The following is a 23143-nucleotide window of genomic DNA, read 5'->3' as shown; positions in this document are numbered from 1 at the left end:
GTGAAAGATATTTGTTGCTGTTAATATCAATACCTGTTTGGAACAATTTCTACGTTGATCATTAAAAGTACCCTGTAACTGTCTTCTTTCCATAGCACATACCTTTTTTTTCCCATTTTCCAATTCATCCTTGTAGACTATTTTTAATTTTCAAATTCCAGTAGGGTTTAAGTTAACTGTGCATTACTTAAAAAATGGATAAGATACTATCAGAAGTGGAGGAAACATAATGTATATTATGTTATTTTTCAATACTTAAATGATCTAGGAGTGTAAGTAATATGATTTATTGCATAGCACACATACTTCAGATATTTTCAAAATAATTTAAAAGTTATGCATATTATAGATATTTGTACAATATAAAGATAGATTAAATGTCACTATTATGAAAAATAGAGTAAACTTTTCCAAATGATTAATTGGGTGAACCAAGACATATATGTGAACATCTTTCCATGTTTGATCAGTTTTATTCATGGCGGTAATAAAACCAAGTAAATGAAATGCAAAATGTTGACTGTGATGTAATGGTTGAAATTTTTACATGCATAAAGGAGTCAGGGTAAATTTATGGTCTTATGATGGCTTGTTGGCTACTAACATTGTGTATACTTTCTTAAGGTGATCTATAGCACCATGGCCAAAATGCCATGGGGAGAAAATCACAGTTGGTACATACTGTGTTGATTTACCTCTCTTGATGTGTGAAATATTAACTCTGAGACTGCTTTCATACAGCTCGTCAGTTTTTGTTCAGTGTTGGATGCGTGCTCGTCATTGGCCTACTCTTTCCTTTGATAAAGCCATTTGATACATTCCAGTGTAGAACGGAGTTAAAGTTGCAAAGAGTCTTTTTATGTTCTGGCACCACGTAGTTCACTGAAAATTTTTTTTCAGATTGAATTTGAATATACGATTCCAAAATGTATCAGATTACTTTTTCACTTGACTATAAGTTTGTAAAACTTAAGTTCTGTACTCTTTTGAATCAGAACTGAAGATAAATATCTTAGTTTCAACTCCTGTGCCTGATTTTCCAGGTCTTAGATCCTACAAGTGTGTGTGAGGGAGGAATGCTATGTGACTTAACAACCCATCTTGCTGCCACTTGTCTGATGTTCCCTTTGCCACTGATCAGACCCTGTCCCCCGCTATTTCCTGAGTTTCCCTAGTTTAAATCTGAGTCTTTGGTTTTCATCTCTCTGGGCAGGAAGAGAGGTATACCTCATACCGCAGTTGTTGGGGGTTTACCTTAGTCTCAGGTGATAAAATCTGCTTTTCCAAACAGTATGAGAAGAAAGCAGACAACTTGATGTCTGATTTAAAAAATTGAATATAAAAAAAGCACACTCTTTAGAATACATCACCTTTCATAAACACATGGTTAAAATCAACAGATTTCATCTATAGAGCTATAATATATCAGAACCCAACTCATTGGAAGTAATGGAAATTAATGAAATGGAACACTATGTAAGAAGAATTTTTTATAAGGAAAAATGCAATATTCTATAGGTTTCAGCTAGAAGTCCTGCGTAGATTTGGAGAAGTACATTGCTTGTAGCATGGCCAGACTAAAAAAGATAACAATTCCCAAAGATTGTGGGGGCAGTTTTATTTTGCTCTCTTTTCTGTATATTCCAGTGGCCTTTACATATAGTGTTTTGTCTACCAGAGTATCTTCACTATTTAGAATCTAGTCTGTTGTACTTAGCTTACCTTTTATAGCACAATTATCCTTGTGTTGGCAAAGCTCTTTGATGAAAGAATCTGAGCTATGGATGCTTTTCTTACTTGGTTGTATAGTCACTGCTTATATCTTTGTGATCTCTATGTAGGCAAAATAGAATTGGACTGTTTCCTAATAAATCATTAGTGTTTCCACCTATAAGACTAGTATTAGAAGCAAAATAAATTCCTTTCATTGTATTTGGAATCTTAGAGCTCTTTAGATGCTCTATAGAAAACTTAATTTTGAAATGTCGAAAGATTACCTAAGGAGGACTCCTTCAGATTTTTTAAGCCTATCACTTTATCAAGTTGATTACTGAAAAGCTATGTACTTGAGCTGCATATCAGTAGCCCTCCGAATAGTTGCTTTAAAAGAATTATTATCGATGAATTGGGAGATTGGGATTGACATATATACACTAATATGTATAAAATGGATAACTAATAAGAACCTGCTGTATAAAAAAATAAATACAATAAAATTTTAAAAAAAGAATTATTATTTAATAGTATGTCCTTGTCTTTTACTGGGGGACAGCTACAGAGAAGGCTAAATAGCAACCATTTCTATTAGTTTTTCTAAAATTGCAATTGAATTTTGAGGGTTATGTTAGGGCTTACCCTTTACAAAGATTCATGTAGTAAAGGTTTAGAGCTTTATCCCAGGAAAACTGTTATGTCTTCTCACAAACTGGTATCTATTCCTATAGTGGATACTGGGTGCTCATAGCTCAAAAGTTTCCCACATTGAGGGACTTTCTAAGCATCACAGAACCAAATTGATTATAGCTTGGGTATTCTGGTAAAAACTATACTAATGTTTTTCTTCATTCATTGATTCATGTTCTTATTGTCATAATGGTTCACTTTCATATCTTTTCCAGAAATAGGCAGTATATAAGCAGCTGAGCTGGATCAGAGCAGAGTATCTAGCTACATATCAAATTTTGAGAAAGTAATTCCTTTCCTTAAGCTTTACACTCCTAAGCAATTTTTAAAAAGCAATACTTGGAAATCTCCTAAATCACTACCCCAATTCAATGACTCCCCCCACCCTCCACCCCGGTTTGACTGTGAACATTGTTCTAGTTGCTGCCGTGCTTCAGGGAGAAATCAATGCTGGAGTTCTAGCTCCAGATGTCATTGCCAATCTTAGAGTTGAGAATATGTGCACAGCACAGAGATAAAAAGAGTTGAAGAGGATGTTGGTCCTCTCATTGCATTTGTATATCCGAGGTGATAGCTATTACCATCACAGATTTCTGCCTTTTGATTTTTTTCCTACAGCTTTAGGAATCTGTTTGAATTTCTAATCCCCAATTTCAGAAAGTACCCTTGAGAAGATCTTTCTTTATCCAGATTATTCTTGGGATTACCTAAAGCGAAGGTTATTCAAAATTCCTTGAATATGCTTTACAAATGGCTGGGGTAATTTATTTTTGCATTGCAATTTATCTTCCAGGAAAACTGATAAAATATGTATACATTGATTTACTGACTTAAGTTAAACAGGATAAACATGCCACAAACTTATCCCAATAAACAGATAACATTTGTTTTAGGTGTCTAAAACTTTTATTATTGCTAGAGCATATTTTTAAGGAGTCTATTTTTAAAATTAAAATGTATTTTACATTTTTAAAAAAGTTTTAGTCATGAAACTTCTTGGTTGTTCTACCACAGGATCCTGGGTACTGGGTGAAGATTCATCACTTAGAATACACAGATGGAGGAATCCTGGATCCAGATGATGTCTTGGCAGATGTCGTTGAAGACAAAGATAAGGTAGATGACTCTAAAAATGTTCTTCTTTGTTTTCCTCTATAGAGCCACATGTTTTTCCAGAGATTGAGATCCTTAACAAACTCATGTGTCAATTATTGTTAAAAGATACCATCTGTTCGAGTTTTACCTAGACAGCCCATAAATCACAGTTCATCATCAGATGCTGGGAAAAACTTTGTCAAGGTTTGGGAGTCTGTTCATGGTGGCCTAATTAGCAGACACTTCATTCCCAAGAGTTCCTGATATGCCTCAGTAAATTAGTGTCAGGCTCTGAAGCTGTTGGAGTTCTCATTGTCATTGTTGGCTCTGGAGTTTATTCTTGGCCCATTAATATTCAACTTAATGCCTGAGATTTGAATGTGTTTCAAAGGAGAGTATACAATGGGGAGCAAAGTCTTGTGAAGAACTGTGGTGAAGATTTTCCTTAAAGTAGCTGGCAAGCAACTATCTTGAGTGGTAGTTTTTGTTTTTATTGCTACAGTGAAAAACGCTGACTTGAATATTTCAGAAAGTTTGAACATGTTTTGCCACTTACTTGTGAATAATCCCATTGCAATTACCTTGTTTTAATGGCATTAGTTTTATGCTAAACTGAAAAAGGTGTAAAACTAAACTCTTCAGATGCAATACACTGGCTTATGCTGTTGAGATATATCGTTTTTTACTGCATCTGTGTTGGGCTCTCTGATCAATGGCTAATGTGTTCTCCAGAATTGAACTGCAGCTTTCCCTGAAAGATCCTTGCTTCTAAGTTTCTTTTGCTCTGCATCCTTAAGCTCTTAGTACTAGGCTAATTTAAGTCTGTAAACGTTTCTCCGTATTTTTATGCGATCTCGGGGCAGTGGGGTAGGGGTATTTGTATGTTTTAATCAACTGGATTGGAATATAAATAACTGCTTTATTGAACTTAGATAAAATTTACGTTTTTCCTTTCCCATAAGATCTTTTTGGACCGTTGAAATTTACATTAGTCTTTGCAGACATTCTATACATTTATTTTCCCTGTTTTCTGTTGGAATTCAACTCTCATTTGCTTTGCATTTTAATTAGCCATTTCATAAGGAATTTATCTCCCTAAATAGATTGTAAGCTCCTAGAGGACACAGACTGGGAGATATTAATTCCTTTTTGATCCTTGTATTAATAATATCTGGTACAATATTTTATCCAAACTCGATTCTCAAAGAACACTTGAGTTAGAGCAAAAAAAGAAAGCTTTCTTCTCTACAGTTGATTCTTGCTGTTTGTGATTTTGATGCACACTTCTTATTTTTTGGTCTCATGGTAAATAATAATGTAGTATTTACCTTCATAACACAAGAGGAGGACTTTCACTTCTGTTTTCCCTTTTTTACTTTTTTCTTCTCTACAGCTACCTTCTTCCTTAGAAATACTCTAGGTATTTGGGTTGTTTATTAATGAAGAAGGTCTTCCCATCTCCAATGTCACTGAAGTCCAGTGTATTAAAATGGAAAGCTGAAATGTGGCAGGTTTAAGAAGGGCCAGAAGAAAATGTCTTACCCCAGCCTCATCCAAGAGCTCATTACAGAACGGATGATTCCATGAACAGTGCCCAGGGAAATCATTTGTCCTATAGAGAATTATTTTTAACTATCTTGGCATTGTACTTTGTAACCATAATTCATTTACTAGACACAGAAACAGCTTTATTATGTATAACCTTTTTTAAAAGGACTTCACCACCATTACTAAATAAGGTAGAAAAGTGAGATAATCAGTTAAAATCCTAGCAAAGAATTAGTACTATTTGGGTACAGGTTTACCCATGCCTTTAATCTACTTTAACACAGCTACATGAAGCCTAATTGGTATTGTTCTGCAGAGTTGATAAGAATTTACACTTTTGATATTGCCAGAAATAATTGTAATCCCATTTTTAATTTTTTTAAAATAACGTAAGTGAAAAAGACAGCATTACTTATTTATTTTTTTCTGACATTCTCTCTGCAGTCTTAATTTCCTTATAGTCCATTTGTCTAGTGTGGAAAGAAGTTTCTGCCAGCCTTTTTAACCTTTTTTGTCATTTTAGATTAAGCAGTAATTATATATGATGCTTGTGGTTGTTTAGTGGCATTTCAAACTCTCCCAAGATCCTTTGAGATAGTATTGAGCTTGGATAAAACTACAATTCTCCTCTTTTTCAAATTGGTTACCTAATCATCTCTTACATTTAGAATATATGGAGAAGGAAGTGCAAAGAGACGTGGGTGAATGTACGTAATCCTTGTGCTAAAGCTCACGTACCTCAGCTCTAGGAAGGGCTCTGACTGCAGTTGAGAAATGCCATTAGGAACCACTGAAGGCCTAGCTGGAAAGGATGAGGCAGAAAAAACAGAAACTTAGAATCGGAAAGCAGTGTAGGCTGAAGCGTTTATGTAGTGTATGAAAAAGCCAACCAGTACATTTCAGTAGAGACTGAAGTTAGAGGTTAGATGATATTCTACTTAAAAATCAGACAAGGGGCTAATAGATTTTAATTGATTTTCTAAAGAAATGACTCTCAAAATTTCTGGTACTGGAAGTGGTTTGTCTTTGGTCTTCTGTTATTCCTTTGGCCAACACAGTGCATAATGCTTATGTGGTGTCTCTTTGGGCAGGTTTTGTTTTATTTTAACTTGATTTCCCATTAGAGCCCCTTCACAGGAGAAACAAGTTTTTGCCATGTTGCACTATTTCTAGCCTGTATTTTGCCAAAATATTACTGGAGCAGCTTTGGCATTTTGCATCTTATGATAACTAGTATTTGTGCAAAATGTTGTGCTAAAACTTAACTATTTGTGACCGTCATTCTCAAGTTGCTTCAGGTTTATGTATCAGTCTGCTTCAAGTTCTATGGGATAACTAGGAATTTACAACTTTACATGCATGTCTCTTCTCTGGATGCTCAAGGCTACTGACTTAGTTCACCCAATAATGACTTAACGTTTCATTGAACGCTGACAGTGGCCCAGAATGTCTCTGGCACTTACATATTCTATTTTACTTTAGAGCAACTCTGCAGGCAAGAGCTATGTATGATCCCCATTTTTAATTTCTGAGAACACAGAAATTGAAAGTCACTTGCCGAATATCACACAGGTAGTAAGTGGCAGATTCAACCTCTGGAACCTAGAATTTAAATTTTCACACCCTATTTTGTTCTTCTGCAATATGCCAAGGCAGTGTGTTGGGTGTTTGTATGTGTGATTTCTAATTATGAAAATTCATCAATCATAAATAAGCAGGAATTTGCTTTTACACAGTTACCACCACAGTTAAGAAAAGATATGTAATAGGACTATGGAGAATAACAAAATTAATTCAGAACTAGTATGCCATGCATGTGTGGTTAACTCTAGCTCTCTGTGCCTGCAGCCTGCATCTAATTTACTGCAAAGGCCTGCCAGTTCTACCCCTGTAGCTTTCTTTTGTAGCTCCTTTTCCAGGATCTGGATTACAGGTACAGTTTAATTCCAAATGGGCAAGTAGAATACATTTGGAGTCTAACCGTTATGTGCATTTTCACATATATAGTGTGCACTATATGCAGGACACTATATTCTGTGCTATTTGCGGTAGGGAGGGCCCCCAAAGATGTTCTAATTAGACATTAGACATCCTAACACTCAGAACCTGTGAGTATCTATATTACATAGCAAAGGGTCTTTGAAGATGTAATTAAGGTGAAAGACCTTAAAATGAGGAGATTATCTTGGATTATTTACATGTAAACACAAGGATCCTTATAAATAAAAGAGGAAGGCGGGAGAGTCAGGGTTAGAGACATACAGTGTGAGAAAGTATCAACTGGCCAATGCTGGCTTTGAAAATGCAGCCAAAGAATGTAGGCAGCTTCTGGAAGCTGGAAAAGGGAAGGGAACAGCTTCTCCTGTAGTCAGAGCACAGCCCTGCTGACACCTTGATTTTAGCCCAATGAGAGCCATTTCAGACTTCTCACCTCCAGAACTGTAAGATAAACTTGCCTTGTTTGAATTCAATAAGTTTGAGGGGATTTGTTATAGCAGCAATAGGACGGTAATACACTGTCTCTTATCCTATTTTAAACTTTTAAAGTGATGATGGTCTTCTCAAGTTTAATACTAACTCAGCTTTTAAGATCCTGTAGGACAAGGAAAATATACTTCAGATCAGTTGATTGCGCTTTGCATTCCTTCCAAAATCTATCACAAATTGATTCTTAATTTATCGGGTGAGCCTTCACTCTTTGGGGCCCTGGATGTTAAACATTTTGGTAGTTAGGCTATTGTCTTTCTTGTATGGCAGTCATTTCAGTGCCATACCCAAGAGCTGTGTAATACTCATCAGTTTCTCATTGCAATATGTAAAGGCCCTAAGAAATCTAAAGACTGATGCTTAATAAGCCACTGCAACGCTTAATGTTCACTCATATTTTCCGAGTGTGAGAACCTCTGAGTATTGAACTTTTTTTTTTTAAACTTTGTTCTCATAGAATTTTTTTTTCTTTTTAAATTTATTTATTTATTTATTTATGGCTGTGTTGGGTCTTCGTTTCTGTGCGAGGGCTTTCTCCAGTTGCGACGAGTGGGGGCCATTCTTCATCGTGGTGTGCGGGCCTCTCACTATCGCGGCCTCTCCCGTTGCGGAGCACAGGCTCCAGACGCGCAGGCTCAGTAGCTGTGGCTCACGGGCCCAGTTGCTCCGTGGCATGTGGGATCTTCCCAGACCAGGGCTCGAACCCGTGTGCCCTGCATTGACAGGCGGACTCTCAACCACTGCGCCACCAGGGAAGCCCTGAACTTTTTAAATGATTGTTTTCCTAGTTAATTGTCTTTATTATTTCTTGAGTTGGTTGTAGAACACAATTGCGATACATAATAGAAGTTATACATTGCCATATTTCAGTATTGTATTAAATATACAAAAGTAAAATTATGTGGTAAAGTGCATAGGGAGAATGTTTCTATCTTTGACTATCAAAGGGGTTCATTTTGGAGAGATGCCAGTGGTTTTCCTGGACTCTAGCGTGGGCGGGTTGGCCCCCTGGGTCACCTGTGAAATCTGGTCCTCAGATATTACAGTTTCAGTTCAGCTTTATCCCTTATTAGTTATGTGTGCTTGGGCATGTTTCTTCACTCTTGATTTACCCATTTGTAAAATGGACATAAGTTAGTTTTACAGGGTCAGTGTAGGAAAACTACATAAAATATAAACACTTTTAAGTCCAGTATGGTATATGGTTAAACACTCAAATGTTAACTGTTACATCAATAATAATATTTTGATAGTGTGATTAGTGCAGTTTTTACCTGTGTGTTTTTATTTAACCATTAAATGTTTAAAATTTAAATACTAAAATATCAAACTATAGTACATTTTAACTTTTTAAAAAAACCTTAAATTTGTTTAAATGTTATTACATTAATAGTTTTATAGGAAGATATGATGATAAAACATTTAGATTAATATTTGAGAAATGAAAGTGCCAATATGACTAATTTTAAAATGAGAATGCTTTTATCAGGACATATTGTTTGATAATACAAGAAGCATTCAGGGATCTAATGTGGTTTTGAACTGGAGACTGGTTTGTACAGTGAACTAGTGACCTAAAACCAGACACTCAGTCCTTAAGCCCACATTGTTTTCTGAGAACACTCTGTTGCCCTCTTGTGGAGTCCCCAGCTACCTAGAAACCAGCTCACAGGACAATACTTCCTGATGATGTATTTTTACTGTATTTTTAGTACAAGCCACAGACACAGTCGTGGATAGTACAATCAGGGTTTATATTTCAACGAGTGGTTGTCATTTCTTCGTGGTCACCAACCATACTGATGAGTACGTATGCTTTTGTAAGTTTTAGAAGGGCTAAAGCAAAATCTTTGCATTTGTAAAACTCTGTTTTTGTTTAGACTTCTTCCCGTCTTCCTGTTCACTGGTTGCAAGGTTATTGGCTAGTGGTAATAAAGTATATGACTTTTTCAGTATGTAGTTGAACAATTTGAGATGTATTGTGGTTTGCTGGGGATAGGAGATTCTAAATTAGACTCCTTAAAAAAAAAAAAAGTCCTGTATTAATTACTTCATTTTTCAGTCCTAATTTTGCCTGTTAAAATCCCATTTCAAGGAGAAACACCTATTGCAAGCCCTTGATTTTTAACAAGTCAGAATATGGTATTTTGGGGTTGTTTTTCTTTGGCTCACAGTTGTTGGAGTTTTGAAAGCACATTTGGGAGGAAGTTCGGAGAATGTTTCACAAATAAGTGCAGAAGTCCAAGAGGATTATCTTGACCAAGAAATCCCATCTCAAACTTTTAAAGAGTACTCTCTGCTTATAGAATTACAAAATTACAGAATTATAGAACCAGAAGAGACCTCAGCAATCATGTACCCTAACCCCATCATCTTGCAAAGGAGAAATAGCTGAACCAAGAATAGGTTACAGGGCTCCATATTTCCAGCTGATTTCTTTCCTGAGTCCAGTTCTGCATTTCCTCCCCGGGATCCTGATAACATCTGGTTCGGATCAAAACTGCTCAATTTCCTGCTCCAAGTTGGTTTCCTCCACTGACTTCCTTATTCCTGTCAATAAGAGCATCGTCTCCTAGTCTTCCAGGCTTGAACTTGCAGTTATTTAAAAAATATTTAATCCAATTTATTCTTTTAACATGATTCATGTATCTTTTCCTCTCTTTGCATGTTTACAGCTACCACATTTAAATGTAAAATAAAATCTCAGGCCGAGTTACTTAGTTGATAAGGAATTTGTAGACTTTTCTCTCCCTCTACACCCCTCAACTCTTCTTTGCCACAGGTGCACTGGGACACAGAGCGGCTGAGAGTTTGGATTCTGGACAGGCAGAGTCAGTTCATCTCTTGGCTCTGCTATCTGTTGGCTTTGGGCAACTTACTTAATCTTCTTCTCCTTAGTTTCCTCATGGGCACTTGGAGCTAAAATAGTACTAATTTTACAAGTTAATACATGAAGTGTTTAGAAGGGTACCTGGCTTGTAGTGAGTCATCAATAAGTGTTAGGTGCTATTATAATTAACATATTACTATTGTTATTAATGTAGATTACATTATTCTTAAAGTATTGCTTATGTGATACCATTCCTTCCAGTGTATACTAAAGCAAGGCTAAAGCTCATAGCCATACATTGTATTCAGAGCCCTCCGAACTATCTTCCTCAAACTCAACCTTCTCAAATCTCAACAAGAAAGAAACTACTGTACTGACTATTCTCTTAGGTACCATGTGCTTTCTTGCTCCATGGCTTGCTTAATGTTCCACTTGTCTGGAGTGTCCTTGCCCTACGCCCTGCTTATCCAAGATTCATTCTGTATGTTATAGAATGGAAGCTCCACGAGGAGAGGGTCTTGGGTTTTGTTCACTGCTGTTGTTCCAGGTGCCTGGTACCTCATAACTACTGAGGTGGTTGTGGAGTGGAATAGAATGAATTGAGTGAATAAGTATATGTATAAATGTTCTCAGGTCTTGAGCAAGTCATTTAACTACTCTAAATGCTAGTTTTTTCCCTTGATGAAATGAGTGATTAATGATAACTTTTTCCACAGTGTCTTTGTTAAGGTTGAGAAGTTGTATGTGAAAATACAGTGGAAATTATAAAATTCTTTATACATGTAAAGAATGTGTATTCCTGCTGCTCAATTCTTAGCAATCTTTCAAGATCCAGGTCAAATTGTATTTTTTCTAGTTTGTTTGCAGATTGTCCAGTTCTGAATAAATTCTCTGTCACTCTGTGATTTTATAGAAATCACTGAGCAGTCTTTTAAAAAATATATTATTGCCTAGTAACATTTATCAATTACCATCTTGAAATTCTGAAGAATTTTATTATGGTTTAACTTCTTAAGTCTTAGTTTTGTCTCTCCAAATGTCTTGTATACTCCTTTAGGATTGGGATAGTGTTTTCAAATATTTAACACCTGGGCTTCTTACCTGTGGTTTGGTGTTTAATAAACATGTTCGATTTCAGTTAGTGATAGGTATAACTGGAATTGAAGGTTTAATTGTCCATCTTTTTTCTTGCACCAAACTATGTTGTGTCTTTTAAATGTTTTATTAGGATGCAGTTCGTAGGCATGTTTCAATTCCAGAGGAGCACTTTGGAATCAATGCCTTTGTGACCTTATTTATGGCAAAGACAAATGGTGTTGGGAGAGAGTAACTGAAAGCCAAGTAATCCTGGTGATGGCTGTGTCCACTCCAGGTGATGGCCTGGTGCCTTCTGCAACTTCCTTCGTTGGCAACAATAGTGTGTGTGTGAATGAATGAGAGAGAGAATCTGTGTGCAGATGTGTGTGTGTGGGGAGTGTGTATAATTGATCTGAGTGTGCTCGTTTGCTGTGCACATCTGTGGTGCAAAGCTTTCACTGGGGTTAGAAAGAAATTATCAAGCTTGATAGTGCTGTTAATTTAGCTAGGCATTTGAGTACAGTCAAAAGTAAAACATAAGAAAATTTTTGACATGTGTAAAACTTCAAATTTGGAGGGAAAAAGGCAGTAAAACTAGAGATTATAATAATCCTTAGAGCTAAAAATGTATTTCTAAAAAAAAAAATCAATGAGCATTTCTTTCTTTACAGCATGCCTTTAGCCATATGTTATTGGACCCAGTTCTACTAGTGTTCTCTCTTGAAATAGCTTCTTTTGAGGCTATTTGTATAGGTGTATCTATGCCCAAGAGTTATGTGACCATTATTATTATTTTTTAAATACGTCTATTTTTGATTATATAACGTACAAATGGCAATCTCATTAAGGTACCTGAAATTACACCAAATACAAAGCTACTTAAGTTATAAAACATCCTCTTTGAAAAATGGTAAAGGCCTCTGAGTACTGATTGAGCACCACATCATCAATAGGTAAGTGTGTATTGATTTAATCAGGTTGTGTCCCCCGAGTATCTAGCTGAGATCAGCTTTACTAAAACAATATTCTAGAGTGTTATGTGGGAGAGCTTGGAGCTTTGGCCGTTGGAGTCCAGGTTTTTCATATTATTACTCTAACCTCTTTCAACCTCACTTTTCTCATTTTAAAAATCATCTACTGCTGTCCCACCAACCACACACAGTTGGTAGGAGGATCAAATGAAATTAAGTACCTGGTAACACTTTGAAGTATGTTGTACCAAGCAAATATAGCACTTTTGCCCTTATTCCCTGTAGCAGCTGTCCGGAGGTATTTAAGCAAATGTTTACTTGTAGTCCAGGAGGGACTTGCCACGATGTAAGAGCAGTGAGCCAGAGGAGAGGAATGGGAGAGAAGTTTGGAAGGAGAAGGAGGCCGGTTATGGGAAAAGAGAACAGTCTTCTCTTCTTGTCATCCAATGAGGTGTTCAATGAGGGGGAAGGGACCTCTTTCACTAGGAAAGAGGACAGAGGTGAGAATAACAGGGAGAGGCAGGTAACTTAAAGGAGGAAGATTGTATTTACCCTTAGAAATTTAATGGGTGGAAAGCAAAGATATCAGAGCTTCCAAGTAACACACAAGGAAGGCATAAACTACAGTATAATGACAGTTTCCCAGACCTTCCACGATTCTGGAACCTTGATAACATTTGAGTGTATGTGTTCACTACTTAGTTCTTAATGATTAACAGGTTTCTTAAAATGGAAAGGAGCTAGGTGTTTCTTTGAAGGAGATAGGGTGTCTCTGTTTTAGGGTAAGAGAGATCTCGAGAAATAAGATAAAGTTATGGAAAGAAAAACACCTGAATACCTGGAATCTCATGATTTAAGAAACAAAATGAAACAGGTCAACAGGGATATATGCTCAGTACTGACAAGTGGCCCATGAAGCTTAAGCAACTATTTATTAGCTCCTTGGTATTTTCACCAAGAGATATTATCTATTCAGCAGTTTCATGGGAATAGCTCTGTACCAAACTCTTAGTTAACCTTTTACATTGCTGGTTCTTCTATTTCCAGGAGCTCAAACTCACTGTATCTTATTAATTGGCTACATTGTAATGGACTTTTTGGGGGCTGCTCTTGAAATCACATTAATGTTTATAACACTTCCATTGAGGTACTTGTGCAAATTACATTTACATTTACAGATGACTTATGTCTACAGATAAATTTTTAGTAAATAAGAATATTTAATTTCCTTAAATTTTTTAATTGTAGCTTTTTAAAGTCCTATAAGTATATAATTTTCTGTTTAAAGATGAAGCGTACTTCCCCATCATGAATATTGAAGCTTCACTCAGAGAATTTTGGCAGGATTACTGAACTTTATATTTGCTGCTTTAACTTAAGTTCTCTTTTTAGCTTCCCTTCTTTTGATGTTATGAATCAATTTTGAAGGATCAAGTGACATTTCCTTAGCAATAAAGAAGAAAGCCTCCTTGTGCAGACTTTAATCAGAGGAGCAAAATAGCACAGAAGCCTGTTCGTATTTAATATCTTTATTAATCTCAATTCAAAATACGTTACAAGTGAAACACACGTATTTACATAATACTTAACCATAAGCAGACCAGAAAGACTGCAAAATAACATGATTTGAGATGGTTCTCATAGCTCACCAATCTGAAATATGCAGCTGTATATAGACAAAAAGTTGAAGAATCTAATTGTCCGTAATTGATAACAGGGTAAGAACTTGATTTTCTAGATGGCTAGCTGAGTGTAGCCACTGTGTATAAGTTTGAAATGAACCTAACATGGTATCATGTGGTGTTCTAAATAGCCCATTCTTTAAATACAAATTTTACAAAGCTCTGGGGTGATTTATTGGAATTACCTAATGTTGCTAATACTACAGAACCTGGATGCACTTGAAGATTGAAGGGAACCTGCTAACTGTCCTCAGATATCTGGGTGATCATAGAAAAGAAGGAATAAATTCACTTATTGCTGTCCCAAGAATTTGGGCCAAAGAAGTTTTAAGGAAATATATTTCAGCTCAGTATAACAATTAGTTCTTCAGTGAAGCGTGTGCTGCTTTATAAAGCATGGACTTTTGGTCATTGAGACTATATAAGTAACAGTTGAGCAAACATTTGCCAGGAATTCTTTTAGGTTTGGAGTTTAATTAGACGATCTATAGGCCAACTATGAGCCTATAAGGCATGCGTTTCAGTCTAGAAATACGGGGTCGGCCTATGTAGCTGATTATTGTGCAGTGTTGTCTGCTTACCCAGCATCCATTCCCAGTCTCTCCTTCCTAGGGCAACTCCAGTTCTGTTCAGGTCTCTCTCTTCCTCACATGGCTTTTTCCACATGAGCACCCACCTCTAAGGGTGAGTCTTGTGGGCCTTCGTCTGTGATCCAGTTCCCTGTACCAGTGATTACAGTCATCCCTCCATATCTGCGGGGGCTTGATTCCCGGACCCACCACAGATGCCAAAATCCATCAATTCTCAAGTCCCATAGTTGGCCTCTGTGTCTGTGGTTCCACATCTAAGGATTCAACCAACTGTGGATCAGGTAGTTCTCTGTACATTTACTAGGGGGAAAAAACCACATGTAAGTGGACCAGCACAGTTCACAAACTCTTGTTCTTCAAAGGTCAACTCTACTTTGAGAATGGTGATGTGATTCTGTTTGTGCCAAAGATGCTCAAGGAGAGGTAAGCTGAGGCCTTCTGGGAAAGCTCTTTTTATCACGTGGGAGAGGTTTTCTCTGAATTCTGTCCTATTATGAGGCTTGGAACCACTGCAATCCTACTGCTTCCAGCATGAGGTAGAAACCATCATGGGAGGAGAGCCAACACCCAGGGGATCTCAGGGACATGGCCTCTGAGCCAGTGGATTTAGTCAACTTTGAGTCCATCCTAATTGGGGCGCCCAATTACATGAGCCATTTATTACCTTATATTCAAGCCTGTTTCAGTTGCATTTTTCTGTGACTCACAGGTTAAAGTTTCCCAATTGTTACCCACAATTATAGGAGTTTGGGCTCCATTTTTACACTTTTTTATTCCTGCTTGGTTGGGGTGTATTTGTTCTTCCCTCTTTTAGTTCTATATATGTTGAATTTGAAAAGTTGTCTTAATTTATTTCATAGTTCTGCCAAGTTATTTGGTTTCTTTCTTTCAGAATTTTTTGAATTGTTGGTGAAAGAATTAAACTCCTAAGGTTAAAATGTATATTTCTATTAGTTGGTTTGCCTGACTTTGATTGAATAGGCGAGATTAATTGGGAATTTTTCTAGTTAGTGAGAATGAAATTTTCTTACTTTAAGTTCTTTATTACCCATGATTGTTGTTTACATTTTTCCTAGAAGGAAATAATTCATGATATTAAACTATTAGTTTTATGTTTCCTATAAATTCTCACTTTACTAATTCTTTCAAAAAGTATATATGGACAGCTAATATTTTAGGGATAAGGAAATCAGGAAGAGTTCTGGTTTTGGCTTTCTTAGATACTTAAAACTTAAGTAGTTAAGTCGATTGTGTGTCTTACAGAGGAACACAAAGGCTGTCTTTCCCAGGAATCTTTTCTTGATCTAGTCTTCCTAATTTTTATTTTAACAACATGGAATAAACATTTGGTGCTAATCTTGAAATATTGGGAATTCTCTTTAACTAGGTACAATATTTGCATCAAGAAACTGAAGCAAATATTTAAAGCAAACAAATTAAAAAACAAAACAAAACTCAGGCAGTTTAAGAAATTTGCCAGAACTTGGAGTGAAGTATAGTAACCTAAATAATTCTTCAATGGCATGAGACAATAAGGTGGGTAATACTCCAGCTTCCCCTAAGCTGTGAAGACCTTTGGTATTATCATAGTTTTCTCAAATCATCTGGAGAGAGATGGGGCCCTTGACCTGAGGTATGGTTCTTCTCCTCCTTTCCCTTACCAAGGTTTTAAAGAGGTACCTTTGTGTAGCAAGGGCAGCGCAGAGACTGCCAAGGTGCCCTGAGCCCCTAAATGGGACAAAATGGGGATTTTTTTCTGTCACTAAGGCAGTGAGAGTGCTCAGAGCATGGACATTGGGAATATTTTTTGTGTGTGTGATATAGTCAATGCATTTCATATCCATGTAGTATAAAAACAGTGGTCTTTATACTGACATTTAAATCATGATCATTCTTAAGGAGCTACATGGCAGTTATAATCAGAGTTCTCTGAGCAAGCTGCAGAACTTGCCCTTTTCCCCAGACTACGTGGACTATTTAGGTGTATTTAGGAAGACTGAAGGCTAAATGAGGGAAAGACTCCAGACAGATTTATAAGAATGTTGTGTATGTGCTGGGGGTGGGGGAATGAATGTGACTGGTTAGAAAAATAATTTGCAGATTCAGTGTGCTGATGACTTGGAAAAAAGAAATGCTGTGATAAGCATCAAAAGAAAACAAGCAACAAAGAATAATATGAATAAGAAAGTGATAGCGAAAAATGATCAAGTAATGTTGACATTTCCTTAGGGAGATCTAGTGTCAAAGGCATAAACGCTCAAACTATTTAGATGTCTCTTACCCATGTGGAAACTACTATTTAAGGAAGTTAAGTATTTAACTGCAATGACTGAACATAATGGGCGAAATGTTTTGCACTTGACATGAGGCTTCAATCTGAGATGAATCTTGTGCTCATATAATGCATTAATATATGGAATGCTTAGTTGGCCAAGTTTTAATTTTAAACTTTAGTATCTTTTGTGTATACACACAAAAACATAAAATTTATCAAGTTGGCATGTTTCAAGAAAACTTAGACTGAGAACTTTTATATTTCTTGCTACATTGTTATTTGAAATGAATATTCAAATAAAAGTAGAATATTAAACATCCTGAGATACTGTTCTTTAAATTTTTGCTGTTCATTGGAAATCAGAAGCTGAAAACGAGCACCAGATTTATTGAAATGAATACTTATGGAAGTCTGTTTCCTGGTAATTTAATTCAGCATATTGCTTAGATTTTTCCAAAACTAAGTATTTTCCTCTTAAATGGAAAAATGTTTCTTTTATTCAACAATAGAGTCTGATGGTCTAATGTCACCAAAAGTAAACATGATAATTCGGGGTTTAGAGATTTTTAATATTTTAGTTAGAACTTTATTTGAAAATTTAATGTTTATACAGTGAAAATAATTGTCTGGAATATTCTGAGCACCATTTTAACAGTATTATACTTTATATGAAAGAAATAACATAGATTTAAAAAATTTGATAGTGTCTCCATATAAGGAGAGGAATGCAGCCATGGACTGAATTTTTGACACACAATCTTTTATTATGACATCTAGTTGATTAATACTTCAGCCAAATCATTGTTTTAAAATATCTCCTTTCACTGTCCATTAGATCTGGATCTGCAAGCATGCATAAAACCTGGCATCCGCTTCATACTCTTCACCATTTACTTTGGGACAAGGCCAGTGTCTTGGTTATAGTGTTTGAAGTATAGTCTAAATGCTTTAAGAATTTGTCTAAGGCCAGACAATTTTTATATGTGACATGCTTGTTGCATTTGAGTGACACACAGATAGTGTCAAGACAAACAGTATTTTAAGAGTAAAAGGTGGTAGGACATAGGAGTTTTGAAGAGGCACCTTTGTAGGTTTTTTCCTTTGTTGTAAAATTACTTTAAACTGTTTACTACTAAAAGTGTTAATACTTGTTAAGTTAAAAACATTTAGAATACAGTAAAATACAAAGAATGTCAGAATCATCTGAAATCACATCCAGTAGAAGTAATTATAATTTAAAAATGGGCATATAAATTTTTATATACATATTCAAATGTAAATGTTAAGTACATGTCATACAAAATTGGTACAGCAATGTGCTTTTCTTTGACTTAACACATTATTCTTCTATGTGTTTATTCTCTGAAAGGTGATTTGTAATGTCAGCATAGTGTTCTCTGCTTGTTTGGGGATTTTTAACATCCTTTTTGCTTTCTGTTTGAGTTTTTGCTGTAATTCTGGTTAATAATTACTGTAGTTACTATAGACAAATTTTAAAAACAAGATATATTTTAAGTATAAAAATTGGAGGATATCGTAGTAAAATGACTTTGCCCACTGTCACAGAGCCAGTCTGTGTCTGAGTCAGGAATCAAACTCAGATCTCTAAAGACAAAGTTATTAACCATCGTGCTTTAGACACAGAGTTCGTTTTTCCTTGCTCATGGTATTTTTCTGGAACTCAATTATCTCTGCACTGGCTCATGTAGAAGGTGTTTGTGCCATGAATCCGTACCCATTATGTAGTTTTTGTACAACATTGTTAAAGAGATGGGACGTGTGGGGGAAAGGGGGTGGGCTGGGGAGTTGAAGGAAGTGACAACTAATTTATTTCCGTTACTTTATGCTCTTGCAAAAAAAAAAAAAAAAGGTTGCGAATTTCTTGTATGAAATGTTTTAATTTCTGTAGAGTTGCCATGCATTATTCAAGATTACAAAATGATTTGAATTTCAGGAGCAGACAGATTTTCTGATGAGGATTTCAAGCTGTGTAATTATGAAACCCATATAGGTTAAAAGTTCAGAACTTGTTAGCTTAATCATGAAAAAGTAACCAGTTTATAAGCATGGATTTCATTTCAGAGGGGTACAGTTTCAGTATCACTTACTGAGGTACTTTTGGACTCTGCCTCATGTCCCACTACATACTGTGAGTGATCATGTCTGCATAACACCTAGCTTGTCCTGTTTTACTGCATAATTTAAAAAGAAGATTCATATTTTATGGTGGTAAATTTGATGCCATAAAGTAAGGCACATTTCTAGTAATTTCTTTGACAATTTTCTTGGCTCCTTAAAAATTCGAGGAAGTTAATGAATAAGTGCCAAATATCAAAAAGGCCCATTGGAACCTGTTACTATGATGTCAGAGCATACGTTTAGGAAATGAATTGTAAAATCCCTTCAGATAAAGCATAAATGTTTCAGAATAAAATGTAAGGAAATTAATTTTCAAGTTAAAGAGTTAGCTCATAAAGGAGAATTTTTTTATTGTGGTAAAACATCCATAACAATTTACCATTTTAACCAGTTCTGAAGTGTATAGTTCACTGGCACCAAGTATATTTACATTGTTGTACCACCATCGCTACTGTCCATCTTCAGAACTTTTCATCATATAAGTGTTTTTAATTTTAAATAACATAATGCAGGTATCGTTGAGAATATGTTTGGACTTGTAGAAATGCTTAGTACCTTTAAAGCTTTTGACTTTTCAATTTATGTAAAAACTTTGAGGTTGTAGCTTTTGTTACGTCAGGTAAAACACATGATATTCACTGATACAAATGAAATCTTAGCCCAGCTTTTGAAATAGCGTCAGGGTCACGCTTATTTTCTTTGGGAGGCAAGGATATTGAGGGGAAAACTATATTTACATAAAAACAGTCTTATGAAGAACCATTCAAGATGATTAAAAATACTGTGATCATCAAGTTAAAGATGGAAAATAAAATATGCTATTTGTGAGATTTTTGACTGTCATGAAGATTTTAATGCATATTATCTTGCTTTACTAATCAAGGTGACTGAGATGCACTTGCCTGTTAAATAGAAGTTGCTCTCCTGGCTTTTAGTTATGAGATTTTACATTTATCTTTTCTTTATTTGAATGCTACATAAACTCTCCCTTTGAATCTGAGGGGGTCACTACTTTTTCTTAGATTACTACTGTTAGATTTTGAGAATATATTTTTTCCTAATGCTTAGAGAATGATAACAAAAAAGAATTTTTTATTGGTTCATTTCATGCTTGGTAAGATTCCAACTGTCAAAACATAAAATTTTGAACCTAGAGGCACATTTCATCACCAGAGTACTAATTACTGCAGAGAACTGGAGTGAGTCATTATGTATGTAGTAGTATTTAGAGCTGCCCAATTTTAATGTTTTTTTTGGACCATAGACACTTAAAAAGTTAAGCTGTTTCGGCACAAAAGTGGGAGGAAAAACTGCACAGTGCATGCAACACTGTCAAATATAATGCAGGAAGGGTGAAATAAATTGAAAATTATTCATCTCCTTGCCCTGAGATTCAACATCTTTTTTCAGGGATGCTCTGAGCATGGCAAATGCTATTCTTGGCTTATTTTCATTAAGTTTAATATTGGGTACCTATTATAGCTAGGCACTGGTGCTATGAGGGAAATGTGAAGACAAGTGTTTCCCTTCATGGAGCCTATATTCTTGAGGGGGAAAAGAGACAAGAAGCAAAGCAGCAGCATTCATGTAGCAAGCCATGTGAGTGCTATAAAGACCAGCATAGCAGAGTAAAGGAATAGAGAATGGGGGGTTAGGGGCAAGGGCATTTTAACAGAGTAGTTAAAGGAGGCTCTTCTGAGGCCATGACATTTGAGAATAGCAGTGAATGAAAGTCATTTGAAATACTAGTCATGTAAAATTTTAATAGTAAGCACACAGATACCTCTTCTGTACTTAGTACGAATAAAGTAACTATACAATAAAATACAAATAACTATAGAATAGAATAAGCTATTAAATAAGAAAGTATAATATTCTACTTAATAGATATTTATTAAATATCTCAGCCAAAGCACTGGTTAGATACCAGACTGGGGAGGAAGAAAAAAAATAAAGGATGTGTCTCTACATTTGGGAAAATGACAATTCCGTGTCAGTCATGGTAGTTTGCTAAGAGTAGGAGAAACGAGCAGACGAAGCAATGAAGTGTGTGGGGAATAGCGGGTTCTGCCCTTTGGCCGAACACCAGCAAAGTGCATTGTATGGTAATTGTATACAGTTGTCTCTTCATCTCCACCTCTCTCCCCTACCAAACCAACACGATGAGGTCCTTCAGCAATGATCGTATTTTCATTCTGCGTACTCAGTGCATAGTAAGTGCTCAGTAAAAGCTCTTTGGAGGAATGGGTGGAATGAAGACAGAAGACAGACCTTGAGCTTTTTTAAAAGGCGATTTTGAAGAAAAGGAGAGAGAGGGTGGCTTGCATGTACTTGAAAGGGTAAAATGTATTTACGAGTAGGGAAAAATCCATCAACGTTTGAGAAGGAAACAAGGGACAGTGGAGAGGAAGCAGACCAGATGCAAATGAGACGAGTGAGAGAATATGACTCCAGAAACATGGAGTGTGGTCACCAGCCCAGATTGGGGTTGACTTTGAAGAGTTTGGAGTGACATTTTTCCTTCAGAGATGGGAGAAAATATAAGTGGGGTTGGATAGGTAAAGAAAGATTGGAGATGTGTAGGAAGAAGTCTAGGGCGATGACTTTGGTCACAGTTTTAGTGAACTAAAACTGTGGAATTGTGGAATTCCACAATTGTGGAAGCTCTTAAAGACAGATGGGTTTCAGAAGTTGAAACTGTTCGGGTTTTAGGAAGGTAATGAATGCATGTATCATCTACTAAGTACCCCTCCATAGGTTTGGTGCAGTACCCCATAATGATATACATGACATTGCTCTTGCAAAACATATTTACACTTAGCAGGATAAATCGCCTCCTCCAGTCAGCATATTTTGTACCAAATTTATAAGAAGCAGACAAAGGAAAAACCCAAATGGGTTTTGAGAGCACTTTGGATGTTGGAATAATGGATAAGGCATCTTGGACCTGTGTATTTTGCACTGTATGTTTTGGTTTGCAGGCATAACTGAGAAGGATCAAGGTATTTAAGAGGTGAAAGACAGCAGGTATTTTTGAGCAGGGGTGCATTTAGGGTAGCTGCTGTGGTGTCTGAGGTGGGGAAGTGGGAGAGTGTTCATCGCCACATTCCTGTGCCTTTCTGTGCGTTCTCCCTATGTGCACATGCTGTGACACCCAGCAGCCTGAACGGTGATCCAGAGTCGATTAAGCCAGAGTAGGACTACAAATTAATTTTTCTTATCCTTGCTGACTGAAATGTATTCCTTTGGCATTGAGGAGCTTAAATTGTGAAACCAGCCGATGGTTCAAAGTCTGAGGGGTCAGGAACAAGTGAAGGTAATGAAGTTTTTAGGAGACTTTTTAAGGAAACTTCTGTTACAGCTCTTTGATTTTTATTATAATTAATTCTTTTTTTCTCCATAAATTTGATACATTCTTGAAGACTTTGTTAGTATTTTATTTATATTTTTATCCCAAAAGCCAAGCAGTATGCCCAGACATATGTAGTAGGTGGTCGATGATTAAACAAATGAATTATTATAATTAGTACAACTGTGAAATATTACAATTCATTATAAATGAGTTATGACTAAACAAATGAATTATTACTCTTTTCTGTGTTTCCATGTGTGCACATGTGTAAAACTTTTGGACTGTATTTTCCAAACAGGATTATAATCCACGTTTCAATATTGATGCAGTTTAACACGTAGAATTTCCATTATCAGTGGAGATTTGTGCTAGTTGATTTCAGAATCTCCAGTGAGCACAATCTAAATGCTACATAATGAACTCTTAATATTACAATTTTTAAAAATGTTAATGAGAAACAGTTTTATGGGTGTGATCTTTTGGACTTTTCATTTCACTTTGGAAGTATTCCATATCGAAGATTGTAAAGCTCCATGCTGAGGGGCTCATAGAGACCCTGGAGTTTGAAGTCCATGGGGCAGTGAGAGGACAGTCTGAGAGACCCACTAAGGAACTTCATCTCATGGTCAACATCACCCTGGTCAAAACGCTAGACTCACGGCAGGTCTAGGATATAACTCAAGGTTCAAAGTCC

General features: G+C 36.1%; 1 protein-coding gene across 5 annotated transcripts in view; it reads left to right on the top strand.

Moving 5' to 3' along the window:
- Positions 1 to 23143, top strand: part of PARD3B (par-3 family cell polarity regulator beta) — a 1043271-nt gene that overhangs the window by 120066 nt on the left and 900062 nt on the right. For all 5 annotated transcript variants that reach the window (XM_057551599.1, XM_057551600.1, XM_057551598.1 and 2 more), the window contains exon 2: positions 3418 to 3519. In XM_057551599.1, coding sequence (XP_057407582.1) covers positions 3418 to 3519 — 102 coding nt within the window. The remainder of the gene's footprint in view (positions 1 to 3417; positions 3520 to 23143) is intronic.

The sequence above is a fragment of the Balaenoptera acutorostrata genome, chromosome 8, assembly GCF_949987535.1.
Source record: "Balaenoptera acutorostrata chromosome 8, mBalAcu1.1, whole genome shotgun sequence".
In the NCBI taxonomy this organism is placed as follows: domain Eukaryota; kingdom Metazoa; phylum Chordata; class Mammalia; order Artiodactyla; family Balaenopteridae; genus Balaenoptera; species Balaenoptera acutorostrata.
The sequence above is the reverse complement of the archived record's forward strand: the minus strand, read 5'-3'. Positions and strand labels throughout refer to the sequence as shown.